This window comes from Electrophorus electricus, chromosome 6 (assembly GCF_041902795.1).
Source record: "Electrophorus electricus isolate QZ-2024a chromosome 6, ASM4190279v1, whole genome shotgun sequence".
Classification (NCBI taxonomy): domain Eukaryota; kingdom Metazoa; phylum Chordata; class Actinopteri; order Gymnotiformes; family Gymnotidae; genus Electrophorus; species Electrophorus electricus.
This window is the reverse complement of record NC_137502.1, coordinates 31124672-31138368: the sequence shown is the minus strand read 5'-3', so window position 1 is coordinate 31138368 and position 13697 is coordinate 31124672. Positions and strand designations below refer to the sequence as shown.

The 13697-nt window shown below is 41.0% G+C and overlaps 1 protein-coding gene across 4 annotated transcripts; it reads right to left on the bottom strand.

The window, feature by feature from the left end:
• Positions 1-353: 353 nt before the first annotated feature.
• LOC118241275 (intercellular adhesion molecule 5) lies at positions 354-10058 on the bottom strand. 4 transcript variants are annotated; one of them, XM_081716437.1, is made up of 11 exons: positions 8952-10058; positions 7270-7599; positions 6697-6957; positions 6271-6600; positions 5829-6053; positions 5049-5273; positions 4651-4914; positions 2526-2780; positions 1720-2079; positions 1063-1314; positions 354-830 (listed from the first exon to the last, which is right to left on the bottom strand). In XM_081716437.1, the coding sequence occupies exons 1-11, from the start codon at positions 8995-8997 to the stop codon at positions 679-681; spliced, it is 2700 nt and encodes an 899-aa protein (XP_081572563.1). In that variant the 5' UTR covers positions 8998-10058; the 3' UTR covers positions 354-678. The 4 variants fall into 4 exon arrangements, with proteins under 4 accessions (XP_081572563.1, XP_081572562.1, XP_035381692.1 ...); XM_081716436.1 differs by having other exon boundaries at positions 7270-7602; positions 8952-9289; XM_035525799.2 differs by having other exon boundaries at positions 1720-2049; positions 7270-7602; positions 8952-9286.
• Positions 10059-13697: the final 3639 nt, after the last annotated feature.

The window sequence follows — 13697 nt, the reverse complement described above, 5'->3', positions numbered from 1 at the left end:
GTGCATTTAACATCGCTATGATAAAAATAGACATTGTCTTTATATGGTAGTTTGTTACTAGGTTGGTTTTCTTTTCAGTATCTTCTCTTTCCATGAACTAACGAGGTTTAATGAGATAATCCTAGTATCCTAGGACATCCTAGGAGTGGTTTAATTTCTATATTGGACCTGTTGCATCAGACATATATCTGTGACCACTCGTGACTGAAATAAAGCATTCTTAAACATTGCCTACACTCTGATGATTACCAAATCACCCCCCCCCCCAAAAAAAAGATTATATATATATATTGCAGTGATGTGTGATTTGATTCATGACATTAAAGTAAAAAATAAAATGCATGCAATTCTTTACAAACCACATTTATTTATAACGAAGCAGTTTAAAGTTTGAAATACAGTATATAAAATGTAAATGTAAGGCTAATGTCATTAATTACAAAAAAAAAGGTTACAGCATTAAAAATGCAAACCGACCTCCACAATATGTTTACTCATGTCACTGATCAACAGTCCTTGCCTCTTGTCTGTCTGTTGAAAGGTTGGGGTAGGTGTGCATGGAGGAACGTGCTGTCTTCAGACTTTTCCCTCAGCTTTCAGTATTATACACTTTGTTTTCAAGTAGTTGCTATATATTATATATATTAGCCATTTTCTGTCATGTCCAAATTACGCATGTCAGTTGTTTTTCAATGGCTTCATGGCCATGCAGTTATTGTTACGCGTTATGTCATATTTTCTAGTTCGTTTTTTCTTGTATGCTACCAATATTATAAGAAATATAATTATAAAAACTATTATAAAAACTGATATAAGTAGAAATCTGTAATCTACAAAGAAAAAAGAGAAGAAAAAAGATTCCGATTAATAGGAATAAAATCAATACTGGGTTTTGCACATGCTACTTTGACTAAATAAGTGTAGGAAGCAGGAGTCAATTCTTTTACTGCCTTTTAAATGATCAAATATTTTATATTTATTTATTTCATACATAAGCAATCCATAATGACATAAGATTACCCAAAGGGAATATGTCTTATAGTCGACATTCACATCGCCTACCTTCTTCCACCTTGACTTCCCGTGTCTGGCTCCAAGATAGACTGGTAGCAGTGCATGTGTATATGCCAGCATTAGCGGATGTGGCTCGAGAAATTGTTAGTGTACTCTGTCGCCTCCCAGTGATGATAGTTTGATTTTTAAAGCTCCACATCACTGTAGGTTCTGGATTCCCTTCAGCACTGCAGTTCAGTGACACGTCACTAAATATCGGCACCAGCACCGAGTTCATTCTGGACACAATTTGTGGAGCATCTGTGGAGAAGGCTTTTGTGTTATATATGTGTTATATATGCTTTTGTGTTATATATATTGTATGCCTAATGAGATGCTGTGGGTGTAACTAATTAGAACCAATTTATATTTAGGTCACAGAATATTTAAACGTCAGTGCGCAGAAGAAAAACTCAAGCAAAGATGAAAATATTAGCAGCAGAATTTCATTAGATTTGTTTCTTATGAAATCAAAGACTGTATTAAGAATGTCTTTATAGTAGTTTGTGGCACTGAATATTATGTTAAGTTTTAATGGATATTTATACCTCTTCAGTCTTTTTATATATTACTTTCAATTTGTTCATTAATAAATATGATTATCAGTTCAATGTTGTGTACATAAGTTGTGTGTGAAGAAGACAGAACATTCTGTAGAGCACTCACAGTGCACAGTGATGTTGAGAGGATTTGATTTCATTGTAGGAGGAGGCTGAGGTGCTGCTGGTTCCAGTCTGAGCTCTGCCTCACACCAGTAGTCAGCTGCATCATCAGCTCTGCTGGGGGAGATCTGGAGTGTAGCAGACTGGTTCACTGGAGTCTTGATGGAGTCATTAAAGAACGTATCTTTCAGTAGAGTTTGTCCCTTGTACCACTTCACAGTGAGGCGGTGAACAGGAGCAACATTCTGAACGTCACACTGGAGCTCGTACTGTCTGCCCTCAATCACTGGTCCTGTGTGATTCACGATGCTATTGTACACATTGTCTGGAGTTTCTGAAAAGGAATAAATATTATAAAAAATGCCTGAAAAAATATAAAGAAAAAAGTTAACAAAAAAAGTAAAAATGATCAAAGAAAATAGACCAACAAATGTTTGTACTGGTATGCACCTAAATAAAAGACTGCATGCTTACTGTATAGAGTAATGTCCACATGTTTTGTGCACCTAAATAAAAGACTGCGCACTTACTGTATAGAGTAATGTCCACATGTTTTGTGCACCTAAATAAAAGACTGCGCACTTACTGTATAGAATAATGTCCACATGTTTTGTACACCTAAATAAAAGACTGCGCACTTACTGTATAGAGTAATGTCCACATGTTTTGTGCACCTAAATAAAAGACTGTGCACTTACTGTATAGAGTAATGTCCACATGTTTTGTGCACCTAAATAAAAGACTGCGCACTTACTGTATAGAGTAATGTCCACATGTTTTGTACACCTAAATAAAAGACTGCGCACTTACTGTATAGAGTAATGTCCACATGTTTTGTACAGGTGTCAAGCCCGATAAATTTTCCGGTGCACCGGGGCGTTTCATCCCAGTTCTTAAACTGTGAGGAGTTAACTAGCAGGGTTCCATTATTAACTCTGTGGTTTAAAAATTCCCAGTGCAAGTCCGAAGGTGACACTGACGTATTACATTCCACCACAACGGATTGTCTGTATTCCAAGACGACATTAAAAGGGTTCACAATAAGAGGACATAGAGCCTCTGCACCTGCATAAAAAAGAGCATATACTGTGAGAAAGTTATTTTTTATGCTTAAACCCGCATCCATCATCTGACCCTGTTTAAACGGTATTTGGATAGCACATAAACACAGAAAAACTGCTTCACGGGTAAGCTGCCACAGGTTGGAAATTCTTGTGTGGACCAGCTTCCAGAGATTCCTCTGATATTCTTTAGTGGAATGTCAAGTGAAACGTAATGTCTAATCACACAAAAAGCTGTTTAATATTAAATATCAGTATCACTATAATCTAACTATTAAATATAATGATTTGTATGAAGTTTAATGGTCTTGGATGAAAATACGCACTCGACTTTTTAAGACGATCTTTGTTAGTAAATATTTTTTAAAAGTCATGTTTACTCAAAGGAGCTGTCATCATCAGAGGCAGGTGCCATAATCTAGTGGCAGCTGCAACGCGAAGTGCAACAATGACGTGGCAGCTGACGATACGTGCCATTTCCGGTTGCTGCAGCGGCCGTTTCCTGCTGCCACGTGTTAAATCTCTCGTTTATTTTAACGGCACAGACAAACACAAAGGAAGCAAAAGAATGAGACTGTTTTGCGTGATGTTTGGTGACATCACAGGTAATAAAATGTTAATTTCTCAAAAAACGGTACAAACACAGAAACGGTGAGTTTTACTACACAAACCAGCACAAACGAACAGAAATACATATATTCTCATTCTGATCAGAAGAGTTGCCAGCTTCATGCAGGTTCCCCCACTTAGCCAACAAATAGGCGTAACTGTGATTAAAATGCCCCATGTCCTTAAAACAGCCATTGGCTGTGTTTTTCTATCACATGGCCAGCCTTACAGAAGTCGATATAAGTGAAAACCGAATTAGCGAAATATAATATTTATACGAGAAAACATCATTAGCACATTATCTGTTCATACAAGAAGATTTTTTATTTTTTGTAATGACTTCAAACGATACTCTATTCCAAGAGCCTGAGGTAAGTGCTGCCTGGAAATGGGTTGTGTGATCCTTGCATTCAGTGCACTGAACCATCTTCCTAGTTTTTGACTACCACAATCGATGAAAACTGAGTTTATCCTCAACGTTGCCCTGTTACTTGCACCCTGCCCAAGTCAAAACACTGTTAGGTTCTCATTGCGTGCTAAAGTAAACCCAGAGACAGTCCATCCCTGGAACAGTCAGGATAAATTAAGATAACCTCAAGATACAGCCAACATACTGTGTTTGACAAATCTGTGCCATGTTGTACAACCCTTATTACCTATTTACATTTAACTTGTAAGAATTCACATGGTCTGGAACCCATAATTGTTACAGTTTGGATCAATACCACACAATTTCAAGCATTTAACCCCTAACTCCTGTAATTGTGATTGAATAACAGCTGTGATTTTGACATTTGTCTTTCTGGTATATCCCCAGCTTTTTGCACTTTCATTAAAATATAATTAAAGACTTTAAATGTTCTTGTGTTCATTTGGGACCAGAACTAATTTTTCCTAAGAAACTCCAGCTGTTTTCCTCTAAGTGCTCATATCATGGTATGCAATGGTCTTGTCAGAATGAATTTAATGTTGCAATGTTGTGATATCCCCTTATTTAGGGATTTCTATAAATAGTTTGATGATTGTGCAACAACAGACAAAAACATTAATGACAGCTACTGTGCAATAGTGAAGTATCCTTATCCTATGTACTGGTTGTTTAATACTTTGTCAGAGTTTTAAAAATGTGCAACATTGATAGTTGTTTTATAATAGTGGCTCTGTGTCTAGACTAAGAAAGGTTTCCAATGGTCCTTCCCCATTGGCATTGTAATTTAGTCCAAAACTAATCCAAACAGGCCCATAGTAAGAAGGTTAATCCTTACCTTGGACATCAACTCTAACAGTCAGATTCGTTTTCCCCAGAGTATTGCTGGCAATGCAAGTGTACGTGCCCGTGTTATTTCCACTGGCACTGGCTATGGAGAGCTTGGACACGCCGTCTTCACTCACAATCCTCACGTTGGGTTCTGGGTGGTAGATCCATTCATAATCTGGCCGAGGCCAGGCAGAGGAAGTGCAATTCAGATCCACATTGGACCCCTGAGTTACAGACTGATCATTCAGCCCCATAATGCCCGAAGGAGAGTCTGAGAAAAGAGCAAAGTCCATATAAGGCCACCTTTCTCTGCCATGTTACTATGGTTACTATTGATGTACTGGGAATGTATACCACTACTGAAAATGTACACTTCTTTATTGGCATGGAAAAACACTCACTTACACTGCACCTCGATTTCCAGTGTGTGATTGGAGGTGGAGTTGTTCACTGCTACTAGGACGTATTTCCCTGCATCAGCCCTTTGCATTCTTTTTGGGAAATACACTCTCTGTTCCTCCTTAAACCAAGTCACTTCAGGTGGTGGAAAACCTTCAGCTGTACAGTTGGGCTCCACTTTGTCATTCTCTAGAACTGTGATATGTTTTCTACATGAAATCTCTGGTCCATCTGCAGCAGGGGAGAAGACAGCCTAAGTTGAGGATGTGTAGTGTTATGTAGAAAGCAGAAAAACAGAGAAAGCCACACACTGCATGCTATCAGGTGTGCATCACTAGTGTGTAAAGTCCCATTTATTGTTATTACTTGATTTCTTTGGCCATTGTATTCTGAAAATAATTATAAGTGATGTCAACTATTTGCACGTCTTCAGTTGTGTGATGTCATCACTGGTCCAACAGGGTGAGGCTGGTGAACTCTCTCCTTGAAGCGTATGAATCTAGCCAATGCTTTCCTTTACACTGCCATCTTTTCAGTGAAATTCAGAAGCTGCCTAAATCGGTTAGCACATTGTTTACAGTCTTTTTCCAGCCTTTCCGAATGCAGTCTCATGAAGCCCCATCCACAGATGGGGAATCTGATCCTCACATGATCCACATTTTCTCATTTTGCCAGTGGACACAGACAAAGTTAAAGCACTTCAAATGCTTTTCAGATTCTCCCTCCCTACCACACTCATCCTAAAATGAGATGAAAGAAATCCATAAAACACATCAATATACTTACACATCACAAACACCATCAGATGCTGCCGAGTATCTTCATTAATGTACATGGTGTAATTATGTCTGTTTTCTGTCCTCCTGAGTGGGCTGGTGGGGTCAGTGGGCTTCCCTGCCTTCAGCCATCTAGGCTCAGGCAGTGGATTTCCTGTGACACTGCAGTAGCCCTCCAGGTTCTCTCCCTCCTTTAGCCACACATACTCAGGACAGTCGGAAATTTCAGGACCATCTAGGAGTTAAGCGGAGTAGGGATCATTACACCAAGCACACCGTTCCACTTCCAGCAATCTACCACATCTAACTCGCATAATAACGTGTCATTATGTGTAAAACATGGTGACAACAGAATTTTATCTTTCATTAGAGCGCCCGGAATCACACGACATTGTCATACATCTTAGATGCTTGTGATAATGACCAGTATTCATATGTGAAGATTAGCTTACAATGCACAGTGATGTGGAGAGGATCTGATTTCATTGTAGGAGGAGGCTGAGGTGCTGCTGGTCCCAGTCTGAGCTCTGCCTCACACCAGTAGTCAGCTGCATCATCAGCTCTGCTGGGGGAGATCTGGAGTGTAGCAGACTGGTTCACTGGAGTCTTGGTGGGGTCATTAAAGAACGTATCTGTCAGTAGAGTTTGTCCCTTGTACCACTTCACAGTGAGGCGGTGAACAGGAGCAACATTCTGAACGTCACACTGGAGCTCGTACTGTGTGCCCTCGGTCACTGGTCCTGTGTGACCCACGATGCTAATGGACACATTGTCTGGAGTTTCTGTCACAAAAAAAGTGAGATTTTTGTGCTTTTTGGGGGGTTTTTTTAGGAAAAAGAATAAGTATTAAAGGCAACCAGTAAGACGCAGCAACTCACTATACACAATAACTGGGAGATGCCTTTTATCTGGTTTTGTTTGGTTTTTTATGTTAATGTAGCATAATGGCTTTATGTCCCAGTCCTCAAGCCTAGACAAGTTCCAGGTGATCAGCTGGACACCCTCCTGCGGGTCCACAGCTCCCTGAGGCACCTCCCAGGCCATCCCAAAATGTGATTTGGAAGTGGAGCAGTTCGCTGAGACAGACGTTCCGTATTCCACCACCACTGCAGGAGGCTGAAGAACAACAGGACAGTTACCTGCCAAAAGAAAGGAACATGAGTAACATGCAGGTGACCTGCTCAGAGCCTATTGGGAAAAAGTACTGAATCTGTTTCAACTCATTCTGAACCTTTTTTAATGATGGGAAAAGGTCCATGTATCTTTCATCATTCAATTTTGGTTTTGAAATCATACAAACCAAATAAAACTGTTTACACTCCTTTGTTTATTATTTATGAATGAAATATGATCTCAGAGATCCATCAGAAACAGCTGAAACTGAACTGATATTTAAGATGTCAGAATAGCATGTCATCAAGCGTAAAGGAGACAGTCTGTGGCGTACTCACAGTATACTGTAACAAGAAGAGGCTCTGACATCTCAGTTGTAGGAGGCTGAGGTCCTGCTTGTCTCTGTCTCAGCACCGCCTCACACCGGTACTCAGCTCCATCATCAGTTGTGTTGGCAAAGATCCAGTATGTCGCAGACTTGTCCACTGGAGTCTTGATGGAGTCATTAAAGGACGTATCTGTCAGTAGAGTTTGTCCTTTGTACCACCTCACAGTGAGGAGCTGATCAGGAGCAACTTTCTGAACGTCACACCGGAGCTCGTACCATGTGCCCTCAACCATTGGTCCTGTGTGACCCACGACACTGATGGACACCATGTCTGCAGCTTCTACTACAAAATATTATCCAACAAAAAAAACTTTAGCATTTGGTCCGCTTTGCAAGCAGCTTCCTTTCATATACAGTGTAAATGCATTTGTAATAATTTGGACCATGAAAGTTTGCAAGGGTACTAGTGATTTCCTTGCAAAGTGGTGTAAAGCACTTCTTTAAAGCTGGAGGCTTAGTGTACATAGTAAGGTCCTGTGACACTAAGCATGACTTTGGTGCAGGTAGCACTGAGGCTGGATTCCCCAGTCAGTCAGGCTCTCTGCTCTCTGGCTTGGTTATTGTCTACAGTGCCTACTGTGCTTGGATTGTTCGCATGTATAAACTCTTTGTGTTTTCTGAACAGCGACTTTGATCCTGTGCTTTTACTCAAGGGTCTCTAAAGAAATGCTCGCATTTTGGGTAGTTGCCATTATACACTGCAATTCTAAAACATTGTACTAAATAAATATTACTAAATTAGTGCTAATATTATGTATCAGTGGTTAACTACTAACTGATTTCCAAATAACTTAGAAGCATATTCCAATAGATACCAGATCCAGAGGCAAAAATATTGCTCAAAAATATTTTCATCCCTACTGAGAGACATTTTACAGGCTACACATAATTTGTTGATGTTGATGCTTTTTCAAGAAGTTGTTGACAGTGCTTGGCCGCAAATTGGAGAAACGCAAAATTTCGAAAGTAGCACCCACCACACCTCTAAGAGTTTGCCCTGTATAACTGCAGTGGATTGGACTTTATATATATATTGTATGGAATGTATTTTTAAGCAATTTCATCTTTCTTAATTGAGAAACTTATCCTCTTCTGTATATAAAAGTCTTCTAACCCCATGAGTGCAGGAGTTTTTAAAGAATGTGCGAGTGCCATATGCACTCACATAGGCTTCTGTAGATAGTATGTGGATAGTATGTGCTTGTCAAATGAAACCACCATGAGGAGGTAAGCATTTTATCTGAACAGAGACTGATTAAAAGTTTGTTTAATGAAATGCAAATGCTTCATTTTGCATTCACATATGAAATATCAAGGATGTTTTCCAACAAGGTTAAAAAAAATTGCTAACAATTATAACCACTATGCATTTGTATACCCAGCTTATCAATTACTTTTAAGAGTTTGATCACTACTGTTCATCCTGCTTCAAAAGAAAGTGTCAAACATGAACATATCCATCACAAGAACATTCACCACATTGGAAGCCAAGGCAAGAAATGTGTCACGTATTAGGCGACGGCAAAGCAGCCATTCCATCTCTGCCATGTGGCCCGTGGGAAAGGAATACACTGAACGAGCGTAAAGACTAGCCTATGGCTGTTAACAGTTCACTTAAAGGTGGGCACTTACCGACATTTATGAGTATAATCAACAGCAGGCTTGTGAGATGGAGCATGGTTCCCTTTACCCAGCAGACAAGTAATGAAGGTGATGAAGATGGTGAAGAGGATGAGGAAGAGGAGGAATATATAAGGATATAAGAATAATATAAGAATTATACTGGACCAAGTACTGGATTCAGGCGTGAGTATTAACTGTCTGTTTCGAGCACAGCGCGTTGCTTAACAGGAAATCTTGCATTGAGGAAGTAGCCATCTTGGTTTTCTCACAACAGAAAAATCACCCCTTAGTGCACACCCTGGCTTTACAGGGTGCTTATTTAAAGAAACTATTTAAAGAAAATATGAAAAAAAAAAAAAAAAAAAAAACTTCAAATAAGTTGTTAATCCATAGTTATATGGATTAAAAGAAGCTACGATGTAAAGAACTCAGTGATTTTTATTCATCAAGTCACTCGAGTTTCTTGAGGAATCGCTTCAGCCCTAGCTGAATGCTTCCTGTATATGTAAGGTCTAGGGTTCTGTGGCCCTGAACAGCACACAGGTGCCGGTAGCACAGAGCTGGTTTGACTCTGTAGTACAGGTGATAACTCATCACTGCTTAGACCTACTACTTGAGTGCAGTTTTGCCATTTATTTATAACAAACCGGTTGTATATGTTTACAAATATGGCACAAATGCTACAGAGTCTAATAAGAAGTTAACTTAGATATTGTCTCACATGCACAACCAAAAACTACTCACACACACAAAACAAACACAAAAGGCTTGAAAGTAAATCAAAAACACCATATAACCCTATATAACATTCATAATAGACATACACAGTTCTAATACATCAATCCAAATGACAGTATCAGAGACAATGTGCACTATATTGTGTCTGATATTGCCATTTGGGTTGATGTAATAGAACTGAGTATGTCTATAATGAATGTTATTATATAAATGTTACAAAAATATTGGAACCTTTTACAATACTGGTTTTACAATCTTCATGTCAGTGACTGGAGATTGTACAATAAAAATCATCATCTTCTTAAAGCCTCTTGTACATCAGCATGCATCTAGGTGATCGGCCCATCCAGGTGGATCAGTTCTACACATGCTCCGGTCTCGGGTTCACTGGGTCTTTCCCAGTCTCAGTGCAAATTAAAACACCTGTGCTTTGGTTTGTCTCGTTAGATTATCATCTGGTTGGTTAAGGTAGGCTCTGAGTTCACTTACTTTTGTCTTAGATTCTGTGAAATTCAAGGCTTGTTGTCTAAACCTAGTTGTTAGTTGCTTGGTAGCAGTGATTACTCACTACAGGTGTAGTTTTGCCCTGAGCTTAGGTGTGAATTGAGGGGCGGGCTCAGCACTTATTGAACTGATTTAAATTAGGACGACTCCTAATCAACATCTAGAGGAGGTTTGGTGGTGTTCTCAATCAGTTCATCTACATCTCACCTACAGGACTTCACAAACTCAGCTAGGTATCTTCTCATATTATCTTAATCCTTTATCTCATACATCCACAAATCAAGCATCTGAAATGTGCTTCACAATTCCTATCCACATATCCCACAGATCTCCTCGACACAATCATAGATGTCGCAATCTCAGCAACCTCACTGACTCACAACGCTTCACACCATCACATATCGTGGTGGCAGGAGGGCTCTGGAACTGCCAGTCTGCTGTCCAGAAGGCTGACTTCATCTCAGCATTAGCATCCCTCCACTTCCTACACTTCCTGGCTCTGACAGAAACATGGATCACCCCTGAGAACTCGGCGACTCCGGCTGCCCTGTCCTCTGCCTTTTCACTTACGCATTCTCCGAGGCGTCTCGGCAGGGATGGTGGCACAGGTTTACTAATGTCCCGAGAGTGGCGTTTCAATCCACTTTCCTTCTCTACACTTTCCATCTCCTCTTTTGAATTTCATGCCATTACAGTGTCTTTCCCCACCAAACTTCTTATCATTGTCATCTACCACCCTCCAGGTTCCCTAGATCACTTCATTGATGAGCTCGACATCCTTCTGAGTCATTTCCCCATTGAACCAAATAAAACTGTTTACACTCCTTTGTTTATTATTTATGAATGAAATATGATCTCAGAGATCCATCAGAAACAACTGAAACTGAACTGATATTTAAGATTTCAGAATAGTATGTCATCAAGCGTAAAGGAGACAGTCTGTGGTGTACTCACAGTATACTGTAACAAGAAGAGGCTCTGACATCTTAGTTGTAGGAGGCTGAGGTCCTGCTTGTCTCTGTCTCAGCACCGCCTCACACCGGTACTCAGCTCCATCATCAGTTGTGTTGGCAAAGATCCAGTATGTCGCAGACTTGTCCACTGGAGTCTTGATGGAGTCATTAAAGGACGTATCTGTCAGTAGAGTTTGTCCTTTGTACCACCTCACAGTGAGGAGCGGATCAGGAGCAACTTTCTGAACGTCACACCGGAGCTCGTACCATGTGCCCTCAATCATTGGTCCTGTGTGACCCACGACACTGATGGACACCATGTCTGCAGCTTCTACTACAAAATATTATCCAACAAAAAAAACTTTAGCATTTGATCCGCTTTGCAAGCAGCTTCCTTTCATATACAGTGTAAATGCATTTGTAATCATTTGGACCAGGAAAGTTTACAAGGGTACCAGTGATTTCCTTGCAAATTGGTATAAAGCACTTCTAATTTCATGCCATTACAGTGTCTTACCCCACCAAACTTCTTATCATTGTCATCTACCACCCTCCAGGTTCCCTAGATCACTTCATTGATGAGCTCAACATCCTTCTGAGTCATTTCCCCATTGAAAGAAATCCACTCATTCTCCTTGGTGACTTCAACCTTCCATCAGACAAGCTGCATTCCTCCTGCATCCTTCCACTGTTGACAGCATTTGACCTCACCCTCAACCACTCTCCTCTGACTCACAAAGCGGGCAATGTTCTGGACCTGATCTTCACCCGTGCCACCACACCATTGGACATCGCAGTCACCCCCCTCCACCTCTCAGGACCATCACTTTCTATCCTTCTCTCTCTCCCTTCCTTCTCTTTCCATCCAGTCCTCTCCAACATGTTCCTCCTTCCTCCGTCGCAATCTGCACTCCATAACTCCCTCTTCCCTTACTTCTACTATTTTGTCCACCCTTCCTCACCCTGACTCTCTATCCTCTCTCTCTTTGGATACAGTTACAAATACTTTCATTTCTACACTCTCCTCATCAATGAATCTTCTGTGCCCTCTCTCCTCTAGACTCGCTAAGTCCTCCCCACCTGCCCCAGAAACACTTTGCTGCCACAGGAGAGAACTAAGGACTGCAGAGAGGAGGTGGAGGAAATCGCGCATAGATTCAGATCTTAGCTCATACAAGTCTCTCCTTTCCAAGTTCTCACTGGAAGTAACATCTGCAAAGTCATCCTACTACAGTGAGAAATTCAAATCATCATCATCTGATCCATGCAAGCTCTTCACAATTTTTTCTTCTCTCCTTAATCCTCCCCCTCTGCCCCCCATCTCTTACTCCCAAAGATTTTATCACCTTTGAGGAGAAGGTTGCAGCAATCCGCCAGTCCTTTTCCTCTGTTCCCACTCCTCCAACTAATGTGCATTCCCCAACATCCAACTCTCCGACTTCTTTTTCTCCTCTCTCCTCAGATGAAATTCTTCATCTCCTGACTTCCAGCAATCTGACTACATGTCCGCTGGATCCAATTCCTTCTGCTCTGTTCCAGACAATCGCAAGAGATCTGCTTCCTTTCATCTCTGTCATCATCAACAACTCCTTATCTTCTGGATATGTGCCTACTGCATTCAAAACCCCCAGGGTGGTACCAATCTTCAAGAAGGCCACACTTGACAGCTCCAGCGTTACCAACTACAGACTGGTATCACTTCTCTCTTTCCTCTCAAAAGCCCTTGAACGAGCAGTTTATAATCAATTGTCTCTTTTTCTCACCCAGAACCAGCTGCACGATCCCAATCAGTCTGGCTATAAACTGGCACATTCTACAGAAACGGCCCTCGTAGCGGTGACTGAGAAACTTCATGCCGCTAAAGCTGCCAAACAGTCATCTGTTTTGATTCTTCTAGACCTTTCAGCAGCCTTTGACACAATGAACCACAACATTCTTCTCTCTGTTCTTTCCAGGCTTGGTGTGACTGGCTCTGGTCCTATCAGGTGACATGGAGAGGATCCATGTTCAAACCATGCAAACTCTCCACTGATGTTCCACAAGGCTCAGTATTGGGCCCCCTTCTTTTCTCTTTGTATACTCATTCTCTTGGTGATGTAATATCTTCTCATGGTTTCTCCTACCACTGCTATGCTGATGACACTCAATTATTTCTTTCTTTTCCACCCTCTGACATGCAGGTCTCCAGACGTATCTCGGCATGCTTGACTGACATCACGTCATGGATGACAGCCCACCACTTGAAGCTCAACCCCAGTAAAACTGAGCTTCTGTTCATCCCAGGTACTCCCAACCCTTACCACGACCTTACTGTTTCCTTTGAGAACTCCCTGGTATCACCATCCAAAGCTGCCCATAGCCTGGGCGTAACTTTGTACAACCAGTTGTCGTTCTCAACTCATGTTTCTAATCTAACCCGGTCTTGCAGATTCCTCCTTTGTAACATACGAAGGATTCGACCCTTTCTTTCGCAGGAAGCTACCCAGGTGCTTGTGCAGTCTCTTGTGATCTCAAAGCTAGACTACTGCAACTCGCTACTTGCTGGTGATCCTCTAAGAGC